The 19,322-nt window shown below is 46.9% G+C and overlaps 1 protein-coding gene across 5 annotated transcripts in view; it reads right to left on the reverse strand.

Annotated features, from left to right (window-relative positions):
* LOC145361081 (microtubule-associated serine/threonine-protein kinase 1-like) overlaps window positions 1–19,322 on the reverse strand; it is a 178,538-nt gene that overhangs the window by 65,081 nt on the left and 94,135 nt on the right. For all 5 annotated transcript variants that reach the window (XM_080216663.1, XM_080216665.1, XM_080216664.1 and 2 more), the window contains 4 exons: window positions 16,825–16,985; window positions 13,084–13,159; window positions 10,225–10,434; window positions 3,076–3,177 (listed from right to left, as the gene is read on the reverse strand). In XM_080216663.1, the coding sequence (XP_080072789.1) occupies window positions 3,076–3,177; window positions 10,225–10,434; window positions 13,084–13,159; window positions 16,825–16,985 (549 nt within the window). The remainder of the gene's footprint in view (window positions 1–3,075; window positions 3,178–10,224; window positions 10,435–13,083; window positions 13,160–16,824; window positions 16,986–19,322) is intronic.

Below are 19,322 nucleotides of genomic sequence, written 5' to 3' on the forward strand. Positions count from 1 at the left end.
GCAGTCAGGAAATTTCTTTCAGATTTGAGGCTTTATCCTGAATTATTCCTGCATCTAAAGTTAAAGTTTATTTATTAGTGTCACAAGTAAGGCTTACATTAACACTGCAATGAAGTTACTGTGAAATTCCCGTGGTTGTCACACTCCAGCACCTGTTTGGGTCAATGCACTTAACCAGCATGTCTTTCAGAATGTGGGAGGATACTGGAGCATCCAGAGAAAACCCACGCAGACACGAGGAGAACGTGCAGACTCCACACAGACTGTGGCCTCAAGCGGGGAATCGAACCCGGGTCCCTGGTGCTGTGAGACAGCAGTGCTAACCACTGTACCCTTGAATCTGAGGGATCTAATCTGAGGGATACTGGCAGTTTACAGTGGAAAATCTTCCAGTCATCATCATATAGGAAATTTTGGGCCTGTATTCACTGCAAGCACAGATGGCAATGTGGGCACAATTTTTTTTACTATCCGTTCACGGGACATGGGCATCGATGGCTGGGCCAGCATTTATTGTCCGTCCCTAATTGCCCTTGAACTGAGTGGCTTGCTAGGCCATTTCATAGGGCATTTAAGAGTCAGCTGGACACAATAACTCATGTAGAAAGGTCTAAACTTGGCCCCTTAGGCATCTGACTTTGGAAGGAGGAATGGAAGCATGGACTATTTTCTAAATTGGAAAATGCTTAGGAAATCAGAAACACAAAGGGACTTGGGAGTCATTGTTCAAGATTCTCTTGAGGTTAACGTGCAGGATCTGTCGGCAGTTAAGAAGGCAAATGCAATGTGTTAGCATTCATATGGAGAGGGCTAGAATACAAGAGCAGGGATGTATTTCTGAGTCTGTATAAAGCTTTGGTCAGACCCCATTTGGAGTATTGTGAGCTGTTTTGAGCCCCATATCTAAGGAAGGATGTGCTGGCCTTGGAAAGGGTGCACAGGAGGTTCACAAGAATGATCCCTAGAATGAAGAGCTTGTCGTATGAGGAACGGTTGAGGACTCTGGGTCTGTATACATTGGAGTTTAGAAGGATCAGGGGGATCTTATTGAAACTTACAAGATACTGCGATGCCTGGATAGAGTGGATGTGGAGAGGATGTTTCCACTAATAGGAAAAGCTAGAACCAAAGGGCACAACTTCAGGCTAAAGGGACAATCCTTTAAAACAGAGATGAGGAGGAATTTCTTCAGCCAGAGAGTGGTGATCCCGTGGAACTCATTGCCATAAGAGGCTGTGGAGTCCAGGTCATTGAGTGTCTTTAAGACAGAGATAGATAGGTTCTTGATTGATAAAGGGATCAGGGGTTATGGGGAAAAGGCAGGAGAATGGGGATGAGAAAAACATCAGCCATAATTGAATGGTGGAGCAGACTCGATGGGCCGAGTGGCCTCTTTCTGCTTCTATATCTTAGGATCTTATCTCCAATTTCCAAGCTTCACTATTCGTGACTGCACCTTCAGATTAGGGAAAAGCTCTCAATAGGCCTCCACAGACCCCTCTGCCACTTTCTCATCTTCAATCACCCTCACTGGTTTGCTGTCAATCCCTACTCAAGTTTGAGACATTGTCTTATATTGAGGGCACTTTATAATTGCAATTGTTAACATAGGTGTTGAATTGAATTAACTGCACAAGGCATTGGGAAAAATTAAGAAAATAGGTCAACACTCACTGTTTAATCACACTGACATAAATTTATGATTGTCAAGTGATCTACATCTTAAGAGCGGCACAGTGGCTCAGTGGTGAGCACTGCTGTCTCACAGCGCCAGGGACCCGGGTTTGATTCCCGGCTTGGATCACTGTCTGCCTGGAGTTTGCACATTCTCCCCATGTCTGCGTGGTTACCTCCGAGTACTCAGGTTTCCTCCCACAGTCCAAAGTTGTGTGGGTTAGTTCTATTGGCCCTGATAAATTGTCTGTTGGTGTCAGGGGGTCTAGCAGGGTAAATATGTGGGGTTACGGGGATAGGGCCTGTGTGGGATCATTGTCGGTGTAAGATGGATGGGCCGAATGGCCTCCTTCTGCACTGTAGGGATCCCACAAGCTTACGTGACTTAGGTATGCTGTGGTTCACGTGATTGTGGGCAAACATCTGTAGAGCTACTCCAGAGTAAAGCTCTACAGTTTCGTTGTTGTCTCTGAAGATTATGGGCAGGATTTTACAGCCTCACTCATCCTGAAACCGTAAAATCCCGTCCGAGGTCAACGGACCTTCCCATTGCCTGCCCCTCGCCTGCTCCGATTCCCGTGGCAGGCGGAGCGGTAAAATTCCATCCCATATCTGAATCACTGGGTGTAATATCATTGGGAATTGGAACATTGGATCTTTTAAGAAGTTCTGTGGACAAAGGGACCTTGGCATGTTTGTCCACAGATTGCTGAAAGCCGAAGGGCATGTTAGTAGGACAGTGAGAAAGGCGTATGGGACACTTGCCTTTATCAATCGAGGCACAGATTACAAAAGCAGGGAAGTCACGTTGGGGTTGTGTCGAACTTTGGTGAGGCCACAACTAAAGTATTGGTCGCCACATTATAGGAAGGATGTGATTGCACTGGAGGGGGTGCAAAGGAGATTCACCAGGATGCTGCCTGGGATGGAGCATTTAAGATATGAAGAGAGGTTGGAGAGGCTTGGGTTGTTTTCATTGGAGTAGAGAAGACTGAGGTGCGACCTGATCGAGGTGTACAAGATTATAAGGGACACAGACAGAGTGGATAGGGAGTGGATAGGGAGCAGCTGTTCCCCTCAATTGAAGGGGCAGTCACGAGGGGACATGGGTTTAAGATGAGGGGGCAGGAGTTTTGGGGGGGATGTGAGGCAGATATTTTTTCACCCAGAGGGCAGTGAGGGTCTGGAATGCGCTGCCTGGGAGGGTGGTGGAGGCCTCACATCCTTTAAAAAGTACCTGGATGAGCACTCGGCACATTGTAACATTCAGAGCTATGGGCCAAGTGCTGGCAGATGAGATTAGGTGGGAGTTCAGGTGTTTCTAATGCATTGGTGCAGACCCGATGGGCCGAAGGGCCTCTTCTGCGCTGTCGATGATTGGTACAAAAAAAAATGGCTTACCAGGCACTCGAGTAAGCGTGCAGGCCTCGCGATGATGATCAGAAGTTTCTTCACCAGCTGTGTCACAAACGCAACCTCTGAACTCTCGGAACGCTCGTGAGCCTAGAAGGAGTAAGAGATACCGCTTGTCATAAAACTGACCAATAACAAAACACTCTGATCTCTGCGACGGTGCAAGTGATCGAACGCAAACAACAAAAGGGCCCCAGTTAGCAACGATTGATGTTATTGGCTGCATGGTGGCACCATGGCCTGGAGGACCACCCCAATCAGTTCACCCAATCACATTCTCACCACTGACCGATGGACAAAAAATATTCCAGGGAGATGAAATAGTAGAATCAATTTAAAGGTCATTCCTTTCTTTATCATTTTCTTTGAGGTTTGTGGGAAGAGATAATAGGAGCCGGATTTTCCAGCTGTGCCTGCCCCAAGACCAGAAAATCTCATCCGAGTGAAGGAGGAAGCCATTCGGTCCATCGAGTCAGTACCGACTACAGTCCCACCCAGGCCCTATCCCCATGACTGCATGTATATACCCTGCTAATCCCCCCGACACTAAGGGATAATTTGGAATCACAGAAAGCGTACACTGCAGAAGGAGGGCATTCGGCCCAACAAGTCTGTACCGACCACAGTCCCACCCAGGCCCTATCCCCATAACCCCATGTATTTACCCTGCTAATCCCCCAAACTAAGGGACAATTTGGAATCACAGAATCCCTACAGTGCAGAAGGAGGGCATTCAGCCCATCAGGTCTGCATTGATCGCAATCCCACCCAGACCCTATTCCCGTAACCCCATGCATTTACCCCATTGATCCCTCTAGCCTACACATCCCAGCACACTATGGGCAACTTAGCATGGCCAACCAACCTAACCCGCACATCTTTGGACCGTGGGAGGAAACTGGAGCACCCGAAGGAAACCCGTGCAGACATGGGGAGAATGTGCAGATTCCACACTGACAGTGACCCAAGCCAGGAATCAAACCTGGATCTCTGGCACTGTGAGGCAGCAGTGCTAACCACTGTGTCACTGTACCACTACAATTCCCATGGCGGCCAGGATGGGAAATCTGAGTATTGGTTTTTGGAAAGGACATTTTAGCGTTGAGGAGTGAAACTCATTGGATGAAGAGGCAGCACAGACATGATGGGATGAATGGCCTTCTTCTACAGAGTACGATTCCATGAACAGGATGAGGCATGAATTAAATGGCAGGCAGCTTGAGGGATGTGTGCTGCAAATATTAACCAGGGATTTGCACAAAGGTTTCTTTTAAGTTTCCGTGACCCCTCCCAATTCTGTTTGCCTGATGTTTCCCTAGGCTCAATGACAGGAATGATCTGTGTTGGAATGTAACCAGTCTCAAATTTGTATTGGATGTAATGTGGCCAATGGGAACAAGATATAAGAGTCAGCTGACCCAGTAAAACATGGAACCAATCACAGAGTGATGTAATAGTCAGCTGACCAATTCATTCACTATAAATAAGGAACTATGTAGCATTGTGGAGAGCTTGGAGTGGCCCAGGGTGAGGCCTCAAGTTTGGAGTAATGAAACTTTTTTATTAAACCCTTTCTTTGATTTATAAGTTGGAGTACGTTTTTTGTTGTTGTTTCATTAGCTGCATTTCGAAGAGTTCCTTCTGAAGAAACAATCTGTAGGGGGCTAGTGACAGGTTGTCCCTCACTATGCAGACAACTGCCTGCTAATGCTTCATTCCAGAATAAGACTGATACATAACTAGCTTAGTGAAAGGAGGAACGGATGTATCCTCCCACAACACTGGTGCTGCATCATCCAGAGTACAGAAAGTTATTAAATACTTTTAACTTAGCCAAACATCAATAAGGAGAATAATCACTACTTAAATCATCAAACCCCTTCCACTTGTGAAGCATGATCCATCCTGCCGAGGACTTTATCATTTACTTTCATGATGGAGAGTTCTGTAGATATATTCCCTGATGCCCAAAGCTTATTAAACAAATGCAAAAATAGTTATCAGTGCCACATTGGAACAGAACTAGGCCATTCAGCCCCTTGGGTTTGCTCATCCATTCAATTAAATAATGGCTAAACTATTCCGTTTATCTCTATTTGATCTCACTCATTTGGGGCGGCACGGTGGCACAGTGATTAGCACTGCTGCCTCACAGCTCCAGGGACCCGAGTTCGATTCCCAACTTGGGTCACTGTCTGTGTGGAGTTTGCACGAATTCTGTGTGTTGGGTGCTCCGGTTTCCTCCCAAAATTGAAAGATGTGCAGGTTATGTGGGTTGGCCATGCTAAATTGGACCCTTAATGTCAGGGGATTAGCAAGGTGGGGCTATGGGGATGGGACCATGGGGGGATTATGGTTGCTGCAGACTCAATGGGCTGAATGGCCTCTTTCTGCATTTCTGACCCCCCCCATTCCACTAGCACAAGTAAAGTAGCTTACTCATTAGTCACAAGTAAGGCTTACATTAACACTGCAATGAAGTTAGTGTGAAATTCCTCTAGTCGCCTATTTGGGTCGATCCACCTAACAAGCACGTCTTTCAGAACGTGGGAGAAAACCGGAGCACCCGGAGGAAACCCACCTGACACGGGGAAGAAGGTGCAGATTCCACACAGACAGTGATCCAAGCCGGGAATCGAACCCGGGTCCCTGGCACCGTGAGGCAGCAGTGCTAACCGCTGTGCCACCGTGCCGCCCAGAACCATTGTGTCACTTTGGCTCAGTTGGTGGCATCCTCAATTCCAATTCCGATTCCGATTCCGCTCCAGAATGGAAGCTGCGAACTAGGATGGCACATGAGTTTGGAAAGTGCGGGATTTTACAGCCTCACTCCTCCCGAAACCGTAAAATCAGTTTCTTTGTCCTTAAGGAGACCAAATCTGTACACAGAGCCTTGGACGTGGTCTCCGCATCGCAAAGCTCACCTACTTTCATAATCCGTATGCCTTGCAACAAAAGCCACATTGCATTCACCTTCCTGATTACTTGCTAACGTGTTGTGATTCACGTCCAAGGACACCCAGATCCAGGTGTTAAAGATCTTGTGGCATTATTCAGGCCATTCGTCTCACTGTTGTTTCTGGACTGTTGCTGTGCGCTAAATAGTTATTGTGTTTCCCACATGACAACAATGACTTCACTTCAAAGTAATTCATTATCCTTTGGGACGTTCCCGAAAGATGTGATGAGGTGATAAATAAACAAACCGTTCTTTGCTCTGTGTGGAATGTGCGATCATCTTAGTCAACACTTTTTACTGATATTTACTGATATTCATATCTTTATCAGCAAATTTTTCAAAGAGTAAATGACCTCAGCTGGATAGATATATCCATAAATTATTTTAAACCTGAAAAATCTCAGCCGGTTTTGGTGGCATCTATAAGGAGAGAAAAGAGCTGACGTTCGGAGTCCATATGACACTTTGTCAAAGCTTTGTGAGCTCTGACAAAGGTTCATCTGGACTCGAAACATCAGCTCTTTTCTCTCCTTACAGACACCACCAGACCTGCTGAGATTTTCCAGCATTTTCTCTCTTGGTTCCAGATTCCAGTAGCCACAGTAATTTGCTTTCATATTTTAAACTTGCGTCCACCCAGTCACAGGTCAGGGCGGCGCGGTGGCACAGTGGTTAGCATTGCTGCCTCACAGCACCAGGGACGTGGGTTCGATTCCCAGCTTGGGTCGCTGTCTGTGTGGAGTTTGCACATTCTCTCCCGTGTCTGCGTGGGTTTCCTCCGGGTGCTCCAGTTTCCTCTCACAATCTGAAGATGTGCGGGTTAGGTGGATTGGCCATGCTAAATTGCCCCTTAGTGTCAGGGGGACGAGGTAGGGTAAATGCATGGGGTTACGGGGATAGGACCTGAGTGGGATTGTGGTTGGTGCAGACACGATGGGCTGAATGGTCTCCTTCTACACTGTAGGATTCTATGAAGACACAGCATGAGGAAAACTGATTTATGTGTGATCCTCTTCCAAGTTTAGGCCTCAATGCCTTTTCAGGTCCTCCCATGAGATTTTCAAGTATTTTCACCTAAATAGATTTATCTATAAATTATTTTAAACATGTGTCCACCCAGTCAAATTTCCTGTTTATATTTGCTTCAGCAATGTCCCCCAATTCAATAAGCTAAATCATATCTTCCCTCAAAAAAATCATTATGCTACAGAGGGAGGCCACTCAGCCCATTGACTCCACGCTGGCTCTCTGCAGAGGAATCCAGTCAATCCCGACCCAAAGGACATTAATGAACCAGGTGGTTTATCCGACAACGAAAGAGAAAGTGCTGGAAAATCTCAGCAGGTTTGGCAGCATCTGTAAGGAGAGAAAAGAGCTGACATTTCGAGTCCAGATGTCCCTTTGTCAAAGTGTCATCTGGACAAAAACATGAGCTCCTTTCTGACGCTGCCAGACCTGCTGAGATTTTCCAACATTTTCTCTTTTGGTTTCAGATTCCAGCATCTGCAGTAATTTGCTTTTATTGTGGGTTTTCCCAACAATGGTTTCATAGTCATCAGTAGATTCTTAATTCCAAATATTTTTTATTGAATTCAAATTCCACCATCTGCCGCGGTGGGATTCGAACCCAGGTCCCCTGAACGTTAGCCGAATCTCGAGATCAACATTCTAGTGATAATACCATTAGGCCAATGCCAGGTGCTCTCAAGATAAAGGAATCCCATATAATTTTGAAGAATTTTTTCTAAACCCTATGTCTATAGCCCTTGCAAGTTTATTTCCCTCAAGTGGCCAGCCACTTCCCTTTCTAAATCATTCATTGTCTCCACTTCTACCTCTCTCGTGGGCAGTGAGGTCCAGGTCCTTGCAACTCACTGTGTATAAAGTAAGTCCTTGTACCACTGGGTGACGGGAGTACCTTTCCTTTCTCTACATCACACAAACCTGTCACCATCTAGTACCCAGTCTCATCCCAGTATCTTTTGCTCCAACCAGAACTACTTGTTCAATCTATTCTTGAAGTGAAAACCCCCTGCCCTTGGAAGCATTCTGGTAAATTTCCTCTGCGTCCCCTCAAAGACCCTCACATCCCTCCTAATATTTGGTGAACAGAACTGCTTCAGGTTTCACTGTAGAAAATAAGAGGCATGATAGTGAAAAGGTAGCCTTTTTTCATTCATTCCTGGGACATGGGCATCGCTGGCTGATGATGTGGGTATGCCGGCGTTGGACTGGCGTAAACACAGTAAAAAGTCTGACAACACCAGGTTTTAGTCCAACCTATTTATTTGATAATATTCTCACAAGCTCTCGAGGGGTTACCCTCTTCGTCAGGTGAATGGAGAGTTCTGGCCTCAGACAGAGCATATAAAGCACAGACAGTTTAGAGATTACTGACTGTTCCCTTCCTGTTGGCGAACACTTCAGTGGTCACGGGCATTCAGCCTCTGACCTTCGGGTAAGCATTCTCCAAGGCGGCCTTCACGACACACGACAGCGCAGAGTCGCTGAGCAGAGACTGATAGCCAAGTTCCGCACACATGAGGACGGTCTCAACAGGGATCTTGGGTTCATGTCGCACTATCTGTAACCCCCGTGACTTGCCTGGGTTTGCAAAACCTCACTTACTGTACTGTCTGGAGACAATACACATCTCTTTAAACTGTGATCAGTGCTCCTACCACTCACATTGTCAGCCACTTCAGGTCTTGAACATCAGGTTAGGTGTAAGGATTCGCATTTTAATCAGTAATCTCTAAACTGTCTGTGCTTTATATGCTCTGTCTGAGGCCAGAACTCTCCATTCACCTGACGAAGAGGGTAACCCCTCGAAAGCTTGTGAGAATATTATCAAATAAATAGGTTGGACTAAAACCTGGTGTTGTCAGACTTTTTCGCTGGCTGGGCCAGCATTTATTGCCCATCCCTCATTGCCTGAGGGCAGTTGAGGGTCAACCACATTGCTGTGGCTCTGGAGTCACATGTAGGCCAGACCGGGTAAGGACGGCAGATTTCCTTTCCTAAAAGATCAGTGAACCAGATGGGTTTTTCTGACAATCGACTATGGTTTTATGGTCAACAGTAGGCTCTTAATTTCAGATTTTTTTTTATTGAATTCATTTTCCACCAGCTGCCATGGTAGGATTTGAATCTGGGTCCACAGCTGAGTTTCTGGATTAACAATCTAGCGATAATGCCACTAGGCCATCACCAGATATTTTCAAGATGAAGGAACAGAGGTACAGTGATCAGCACTGCTGCCTCACAGCGCCAGGACCCGGGTTCAATTACAACCTTGGGTGATTGTCTGGAGTTTGCACATTCTCCCTGTGTCTGCGTGAGTTTCCTCCAGGTACTCCAGTTTCCTCCCACAGTCTAAAGATGTGCTGGTTAGGTGGATTGGTCACGCTAAATTGTCCCTTAGTGGCCAAAGATATGCAGATTATGTGGATTGGCCATGCTAAATTACACCTTACAGTCTAAAGATGTGTAGATTAGCTGGATTGGCTACGCTAAATGCCCCTTAGTGTCCAAAGATCTGTAGGTTGGGTAGATTGGCTATGCTAAATGCCCCTTAGTGTTCATAGACCTGAAGGTTAGGTAGATTGGCCATGCTAAATTGCCCTTTAGTGTCCAAAGATGTGTAGACTAAGTGGATTGGCCATAGTAAATTACCCCTTAGCATCCAAAGATGTGTAGATTAGGTAGATTGGCCAAGGTAAATTGCCCCTTAATGTCCAAAGATGTGCAGTTTGGGTGGACTGGCCATGCTAAATTGCCCCTTAGTGTCCAAAAATGCATAGATTAGGCAGGTTGACAATACTAAATTACCTGTTAGTGTCCAAAGTTGTCTGGGTTAGGTTGATTGGCCATGCTAAATTGTCCCTTCGTATCAGGGGAATTACCAGGGTAAAATACATGGTGTTATGAGTATAGTGCCTGGATGGGGTTTTTATGTGTGCAGGATGGATGGGCTGAATGGCCTCCTTCTGCAATGTGGGGATTCTATGATTCTGTTCTGTGAATCCCAGATCATTTTTAAGAATTTTTCCAAAACTAATTACACAATTAAAGTTGGCAACATAAGCGACAAAAACTGTCCTTTCATGCAGCTGGCAATCTGCATGTTGGAGGGAGACATTTGATCAATAAGATTGCCATGTGATTTGCTGACTCACATCCTGCAGCAACTTCTCCAGATTCTCCTGCAGTTCGTAGAAATACCGTGAAGTGATGAGCCCCTCGTGTGACTTATCCAGGCAGTCCCGGGACATCTCGATGATCTGGTGGTGGATGAAGCTGAGGACCCCGTCCGCCAAGGGGAGTACGTTCTCCGGCGCATTGACTGTGAAGAACTCCTGTAGCCTCTCCTCCATCTGCGCAGTGGCCTGAAGAGGGAATTAAACACAAGAGTTAGTCTCAGTTTAAAGAGGAACCTCATTCTCTCTCAAGTTAAAGGTTTATTGCAGGGTTCACAGCATTCAAATGTGCAAAGAACAAACAAAATTGCAGCACAGGAACAGGCCCTTTGGCCCTCCAAGCCTGCACTGATCATGCTGCCCAACTGAACTAAAATCCACTACCCTTCTAGGGACCATATCCTCCTATTCATGTATTTGTCCCAACGCCCCTTAAAACTCACTATCGTATCTGCTTCCAGTACCTCCCCTGGCAGCGAGTTCCAGGCACCCACCACCCTCCATGTAAAAAACTTGCCCTGTAAATCTCCTTTAAACCTTGCTCCTCGCACCTTAAACCTACTCCCCCTAGTAACTGACTCTTCCATCCTGGGAAAAAGCTTCTGACTATCCATTCTGTCCATGCCCCTCATAATCTTATAGAATATAGGTGTTAGATGTTCAAGCAAGGGGATCAAATTCCCACTGCTTCTGTCTCCCTGGTTAGCTTGTGCACAGTGCCAGGAAATTGGGTTCGATTCCCTGCTCGGGTCACTGTCTGTATGAAATCTGCACATTCTCCCCGTGTCTGCGTGGGTTTCTTCCGGGTGCTCCGGTTTCCTCCCACACTCTAAAGATGTGCTGGTTTGGTGCATTGGCCATGCTGACCCTAGTGTCGGGGGGGCTAGCAGGGTAAATATGTGGGGTTACGGGAATAGCAAGTGGGTGGGATTGTGTTCAGTGCAGAATTGATGGGCTGAATGGCCTCCTTCTGCACTGTAGGGTTTCTATAAGCTTGAGATCTTTAATAACAAGTGACATAAGTTTTTTTTGTCAAATGATTGAAGTTTCTGATCTGAAGATTGTATCAAGTTCTATGGGTCACGTGTACAAGTAAAGGTTTGCAGTCTTTTGCAGAAGGAATTAGAGAATTCACACCTATCATTTCAGATTTGAATACATCAATCAACATGAGCAACCTCGCAGTTTGCCAAGAAAATGGGCATGAGTACATTAGCAAATTCACCTTCTCACAGATACTGCACGGATTCACATGAATAACTACCATCCAAAACTGCAAGGTGAAACTCAAGCGCTTTGCAACTAGAATTGAGTCCAACAATCTGATTACACTGAGTTTCATTAATCATAGAATCTCTGCAGTGCAGAAGGAGACCATTCGGCCCACTGAGTCTGCACCGAACACAATCTACCCAGGCCCTATCCCCATAACCCCTCATAGTTACCCTAGCTAGTCCTCCTGACACTAAGGAGCAATTTAGCATGGCCAATCACCTAAGCCGCACGTCTTTGGACTTGGGAGGAAACCGGAGCACCCGGAGGAAACCCACGCAGATATAGAATCATAGAATCACAGAATCCCTACAGTACAGAAGGAGGCCATTTGGCCCATCGACCCTGCACCGACAACAGTCCCACCCAGGCCCAATCCCAGTAACACCACACATTTACCCTGCTAACCCCCCTGACATTAAGGGTCAATTTAACATGGCCAATCCATCTAACCCGCACATCTTTGGACTGTGGGATGAAAGCAGAGCATCTGGAAGAAACCCACGCAGACATGGGGAGAACATGCAAACTCTGCATAGACAATGACCCAAGCCAGAAATCAAATCTGGGACAGCAGTGCTAACCACTGTGCCACATCGTACTGGGCGCTACTTCAGTGTAAGTGAATTTTCCTTAAATAGCATTTGATGTGAATTCTGCATTCATCTGGCTGAGCATTGGAGGGTTTAATAGTTCAGTGTTGGGGACCTGTTCTGGGCATGAAGCCCGCCAAGATTTGGCATGGCATGGTTTGATTCAGAGTAAAAATTGCTGCCACCCCTCCAATCATGTATCTGAGGTCACATACCAACTGACTCAAGAACAGCTTCTTCCCTGCTGCCATCAGACTTTTGAATGGACCTACCTTGCATTATAGTTGATCTTTCTCTACGCTGTAGCTATGACTGTAACACTACATTCTGCACTCTCTCCTTTCCTTCTCTATGAACAGTATGCTCAGTCTATATAGCATGCAAGAGCAATATCACTGTATCCCAATACATGAGACAATAATAAATCAAATCAAATCAAATCAAATCATTCTCTTATGAGACAACATCTGAGCCTAAGAAAAGTTTTCACACTGAGTCTGGGGTGATTTTATTTAATTTTGAGTTTATTTAAAGATGGTGGGGAATTTTATTCATTATTCATTCATGGCACATGGGCGTTGCTGGCTGGGCCAGCACTTATTGTCCATCCTTATTTGCCTTTGGAGGCAGTTGAGAGTCAACCACATTGCTGTGGCTCTGGAGTCACATGTAGGCCAGACCAGGTAAGGATGGCAGATTTCCTTCCCTGAAGGACATTAGTGAACCAGATGGGTTTTTCTGACAATCGACAAATGGTTTCATGGTCACCAGTAGATTCTTACTTCCAGATTTATTTTCAATAGAATTCAAATTCCACCATCTGCCATGGTGGGATTCGAACCCGGGTCCCCGGAACATTAGCTGAGTTTGTGGATTAAATAGTCTGGTGAGAATACCACGAGTCCATTGACTCCCCTAGATTGAGAGCTCTTCTTTACACAATGGGTAAAATGGACACAAGCACATTGCTTACCTTTGGAAACCTTTCTTTGTAGACATGGTTCATCATCACTATCTCATTGTCATAGCAAGAAGGAGAGCGACCAGGGCTGCAACACATCAAACGCCATAAATTAGTTTATGTCCATCAAGCCCATTAATAGGAGTCACTTTTAACACTGACTTCAATTGGCCCTTCATTCATAACAACTTGGGACTTGCTGACAACCAGCAAGACCTCAATAAAGAACAACTGACTTCCTGATTCAGGGCCGGGATCGGCGGGGGGGGGGAAATAAATCTGAAATTAATTAAAATCACTTCTGGATTATTGCAGCAGCCGCAGGAAATCTTGGTTAGGCCGTATTTGGAGTAATGTGTACAGTTCTGGTCACCCTACTGCCCAGGAGGAAGTTTTGGAAAGAGTGGAAAGAAGGTTCCCAGCCATAGTGCTGAGACATTCATTCACACTGTGGTGATGGGTGGGAGTTGGCTTCATAGAATACCATAGAATCATAGAATCCCTACAGTGCAGAAGGAGGCCATTCAGCCTGCATTGACAATAATCTCACCCAGGCCTGTCTCCATACCTCCCCCCTGCTAGCCCCCCTGACACTAAGGGGCAATTCATCATGGCCAATCAGTCTAATCTGCACATCTTTGGACTGTGGGAGGAAACTGGAGTGCAGAAGGAGGCCATTTGGCTCATCAAGTCTGCACCGACAACAATCTCACCCAGGCCCTATCCCTGTAATGCCATATATTTACCCTGCTAATCCCCCTAAGGGGCAAGTTAGCATGGCCAATCCACCTAACCTGCACATCTTTGGACAACAAGGGGCAATTTAGCATGGCCAATCCACCTAACCTGCACATCTTTGGAGTGTGGGAGGGAGCCAGAGCAGCCGGAGGGAACCCGCGCAAACATGAGGTGAATGTGCAAACACCACTCAGTCACCCAAGGCCAGCATTGAACCCAGGTCCCTGACACTGCGAGGCAACAGTGTGCCACTGTACCACTTGTGTGCAACTGAAAACTGCCTGGAAAATCGATACCATCCATTACCAAGTACATCCTCCAGCAAGCTAGGCTGACAGTGACTGAACACATTACATTAGTTGCCTGAAGCAAATAAACACTGAGTTCAGATACCAGAGTCCTCCATTCACTCTAACCACACAACAGTGAAGATTTTTTTCTTATATTCATTCATGGGACATGTGTGTCACTGGCTGGCCAGCATTTACTGCCCATCCCTAGTTGCCCTTGGAGGGTAGTTGAGAGTCAACCACATTGCTGTGGCTCTGGAATTACATGTAGGCCAGACTGGGTAAGGACAGCAGATTTCCTTCCCTAAAAGGACATTAGTGAACCAGACGGGTTTTTCCGACAATGGTTTCATGGTCATCAGTAGATTCTTAATTCCAGATTTTTTTTATTGAATTTAAATTCCACCATCTGCCGAGGTGGGATTCGAACCTGGGTCCCCAGAACATTAGCTGAGTTTCTGGATTAATAGTCTAGCGATAATACCACTTGGCCATTGTCTCCCTTATTAAACCCTAGCTGTATGTTAAAATACCCTTGTGCCTATGGGACCCAGGTTCATATCTGCCCAGGCTACTGGAATGAAATGGATCAATTTTCCTGTTCCTATATTGGATCTCCTCGTGGCCAGTGAATTCAAGAAAATTGGGATACAGGGGATTGCATCTCGAAAATAAAACCTCTCCAAACGCTCTATCCTTTTTAATGAGTTTGTGGGGAATAAACCAGTTTCCTTCAGCAGTGTGCAGACCTCCCTGCCCTGTGTTCCTCCAATAGTTGCACCTTGGAGATTCAATACAAGTGGGCCTACAAACAGGAAAGTGCAGCTCATCATCTGTCCTTGCTGTCGCCCATCCCTGTTTGCCACTGAGAAGGTGGCGGTGAGCTGCCTTCTTGAATCACCGCAGTCCATGTGGTGTAGGTACACCCACCATGCTGTTAGGGAGGGAGTTCCAGGATTGTAATCCTGCGACAGTGAAGGAACAGCTGACATATTTCCAAGTCAGGATGCTGAGCGGAGGAGAACTTGCCTTTACTGAACCTGGACCTGTACAGTGTGCCAGTCAGGTCGAGCACCTGTGGGGTTTTACTGGTCTATCAGAGCTTGAGTCGCCATCATCGCTGTGACATCTGTCTGCTTCATTTGTTATTTTCCAGAATAAGTATTGATCGTGCAATCTATTTATAGACCAACACCACAACAGCGAGCAGTATAGCTTCCTGGCCATATTGCTGAGATTAACATTCACACTGTGGTGATGGGTGGGAGTTGGCTTCATAGAATCCAACAGAATCACAATCCCCTACGTAGATCCTAAGTTGTGTTGGTCTTCACAAAATTTCTAATGTTTACTGCTCACAGTCCAAAGGTAGTCACTATTAACACTAAATTATCAGTCTTGATCAGAGAGACACCTGTGTCATTAGATCTGGAAATTGTATTATTAGAAAGTTACAATAGGTCTCACAATTTAATGTAGAAAATCTTTCCTCTGCCTTTGATTGTTTTCGCTGGAGTTCAGTCAGATGAGGGGGAGGAATCTAAAATTCTAACAGGATTTATCTATAAAATAATGAGGGGCACAGATCAACTAGACAGTCAATATCTTTTCCCAAAAGTAGGGGAGTCTAAAACTCGATGGCATAGGTTTAAGGTGAGAGGGGAGAGATATAAAAGGGTCCAGAGGGGCAATGTTTTCACACAGAGGGCGGTGATTGTCTGAAACAAGCTGCCAGAGGTAGTAGTAGAAGCGGGTACAATTTTGTCTTTTAAAAATTAGGTAGTTACGTGAGTAAGATAGGTATACAGGGATATGGGCCAAATGTGGGCCCATATTGGAATTAGCTTAGGGGTTTAAAAAAAGGGCGGCATGGACAAGTTGGGCCAAAGGGCCTGTTTCCATGCTGTAAACCTCTAGAACTGGACAGGGTAGATGCAGGGAGGATGTTCCCAATGGTGGGGAGTCCAGATCCAGGGGTCACAGTCTGAGGATTCAGGATAGACCATTTAGGACGGAGATGAGGAGACATTTCTTCACCCAAAGAGTGGTGAGCCTGTGGAATTCATTACCACAGGAAGTAGTTGATGCCAAAACATTGAATGTATTCAAAAGGCGGCTGGATATAGCATCAGGGATCAAAGGTTATGGGGAAAAAGCAGGATTAATTAGGCTATTGAGTTAGATGATCAGCCACGATTGTGATGAATGGTGGAGCAGGCTCGAAGGGCCAAATGGCCTCCTCCTGCTCCTATCTTCTGTGTGTCTATGTTTCTTTAGCTCATGGGAGTCACTGAAAGAGGAAGCTGGGTGAATAATGTGCACGCTGTCCAACACCACCCTCTGGCCTGAGTGCACACAAGGAAAGGCCTTAGTTATAGAATAGCAAATCTTCACATGGCGAAGGTGATATTGGATCAGTTAGACTGACACTCCAGTCTAAGGAAGTGCTGCACTGTCGGAGATGCCGGACAGAACATTCTCGTCACGGGAATCACAGCGGGCAGGGGCAGACCACGCATGTGTTGACCTTGGATGGGGTTTTCGGTCTTTTGAAAAGCTCGTGCGACCAAATAAACCTATTGGACTTTAACCTGGTGTTGTGAGACTTCTTACTGAGCAAGTTTTAAGGGGGTGACATGTCCGATGGCGCCCTCTCTACACTGATGGGCAAAACCACGCCCGGTTCATTCCTAGACATCCCAAAACGGTGGCTGCGAGTACTGACCTGAGACTCCGGGAACGCGGGCGTATCGCTGGCGAGCGTCGGCCCCCGTCATCATCAGTGATGCTCTCGGTGCTGCCAAAGTGTTTGGACAGGAAGTGCAGCTCGTCCACGGTGGGCTGGAAGGGCAACTGGTGAAGTTTCTCCTGGGATGAGCATGACGACTGTCAAAGCCAATGACAAAAACACAGGCGTGAGAGATCAGGCAAAAATCCGCAAAGCGTTCCTTCCTCTCCCAAGGCTCATGCTGATGCCCACTTTCACAAGTCTCATGTGCCAGCTGTTACTACGCTCATCGGGCATGATTTTCCTGTCCCACCTATGATGCACCACCCCACAGTTCCCATAGAAAACATCATAGAGACCGGCGGGACTGGAAGATGCCACCAGTAGCCAATCCTGCCCCTCATCTAACCATCGCGTTTAAGTCTGAAAGTTGACACTTGACCCGGAGGTTTACCGGCACGCTCGCCCCAATTCCGACGCGGCTCAGGAGAACGGCATTCTCCACTGGCCTCAGGCTGGACCATATAAGCATCGGGCAGACGTGCCAGTAAAATTCCGCCCTTGGATTCCTTTGCCTTGACTCCCCCAATCCAGGATAGGAACAGGAGGAGGCTATTCAGCCCCCCAAGCCTGTTCCATCTCTCATAGAATCAGAGAATCCCTGCACTGCGGGAGACCATTTGGCCCATCGAGTCTGTACCGACCACAATCCCACCCAGGCCCTATCCCCATAAACCCATACACTTACCCTAGCTAGTCTCCCTGACACTGAGGGGTAGTTTAGCATGGTCAATCCACCTAACCCGCACATCTGGATCTCAAATCCAATAACATGCCTCAGATCTAAAACCTTTGAACAAAGAACATGCCTGCGTGGGCTTTCTCCGGTTTCCTCCCGCACTCCAAAGATGTGTGGGTTAGGTTGATTGGCCATGCTAAAATTGGACCCTTAGCGTCCTGAGATGTGTAGGTTAGAGGGATTAGTGGGTAAATATGTAGGGATATGGGGGTAGGGCCTGAGTAGGATTGTGGTCAGTGCAGACTCTATGGGCCGAATGGCCTCTTTCTGTACTGTAGGGATTCTATGATTCTATGAAAATTACAACACAGGAACAGGCCCTTCTGCCCTCCAAGCCTGTGTCGCTCATGCTGCCTGACTGAACTAAAACTGCCCAAAAGAACAAAGAAAATTACAAGAAAAAGACAGGAAATGACAGCCTTATCCAACAAAATCTTTTCATTTTAGTCATAAGAACATAAGAAATAGGAGCAGGAGTAGGCCATCTAGCCCTTCGAGCCTGCAATCTCCAATTTCCCCAGGGCTGGAGAAATTCTAGATTTATAATACACTTTGTGTGAAGAAGTGCTCTCTGATTCTCCCTCCTGTATAGCCTGGATCTCTGAACCTTGTAAGACACTTTCCCTCTTGAATCCCCCCCACCGCCCCCCCGCCGTCAGAGTGAATGCGTTCCGCGTATCTACCCTGTCGCAACATCTTCAACATTTTAAACACCTCAATCAAATTGTCCGTCAATCTTCCAAACTCGACAAAAGACAAGCCAGGTTCCTGCAACCTGTCTTATTCGTTTAAAACTCTCAGCCCTGGTTCATTCACAGAATCCCTACAGTGCAGAAGGAGGCCCTTCAGCCCATTGAGTCTGTACTGACCACCATCCCACCCAGGCCCTATTCCCGTAATCCCATATATTTAATCCCCCTGACACTAAGGGGCAATTTAGCACAGCCAATCCACCTAACCTGCATATCTCTGGACTCTGTGAGGGAACTGGAGCATCCAGAGGAAACCCACGCAGATACGGGGAGAATGTGCAGATTCCACACAGACAGTGACCCAAGCCGGGAATCGAAATCTGGGTCCCTGGTGCTGTGAGGCAGCAGTGCTAACCACTGTGCCACCGTGCTGGAGTATCAAGTGATGAGAAACTAGGGATGAAAGGGTTTGGAATAACCAAGAAGATAAATCATTTAAAACAAGTGCAGAGCTTTCAAAATGGCTGGTGGCGTTTATCTCAAGCAGAGAGAGGGGAGAGGGGAAGGGGGAAAAGGGGGGAGGGGCTCTAGGGAGAGGGAGGAGGGCTGTGGGAGGGACGGGGAGGGGAAGACAGGGAGGAGGAGGGGGAGATGGAGGGCAGAAGGGAAGGGGGGGACAGGGAGTGTGGAAGAGTGTAGGGAGAGAGAGGGAGTAGAGGAGAGAGGAAAAGGGGAGGGGGGGAGGAAGGGGAGAGGGAGGGGGGGCAGGGAGTGGAGGAGGGGGAAGGGAGAGATGGGGAGTGGAGGGGAGAGGAAGAGGGGAGGGGGGATGAGTGGGGCTATGGAGGGAGGTGGAGGGAAGGGGAGAGATTGGAAGAGAGGGGGAGGGATGGGGAGAGAGGGGAGCAAGGAGTGGGGATGGGGAGGAGTGCCGGGGGGGAGGTAAAGAGGGGGTAGGTTGGGAGGGAGGGGGGAGAAAGGGAAAGGAAGGAGGAAGAGAGAGA

Source organism: Carcharhinus amblyrhynchos, chromosome 33 (assembly GCF_965287045.1).
Source record: "Carcharhinus amblyrhynchos chromosome 33, sCarAmb.v2.hapA, whole genome shotgun sequence".
NCBI classification, from domain to species: domain Eukaryota; kingdom Metazoa; phylum Chordata; class Chondrichthyes; order Carcharhiniformes; family Carcharhinidae; genus Carcharhinus; species Carcharhinus amblyrhynchos.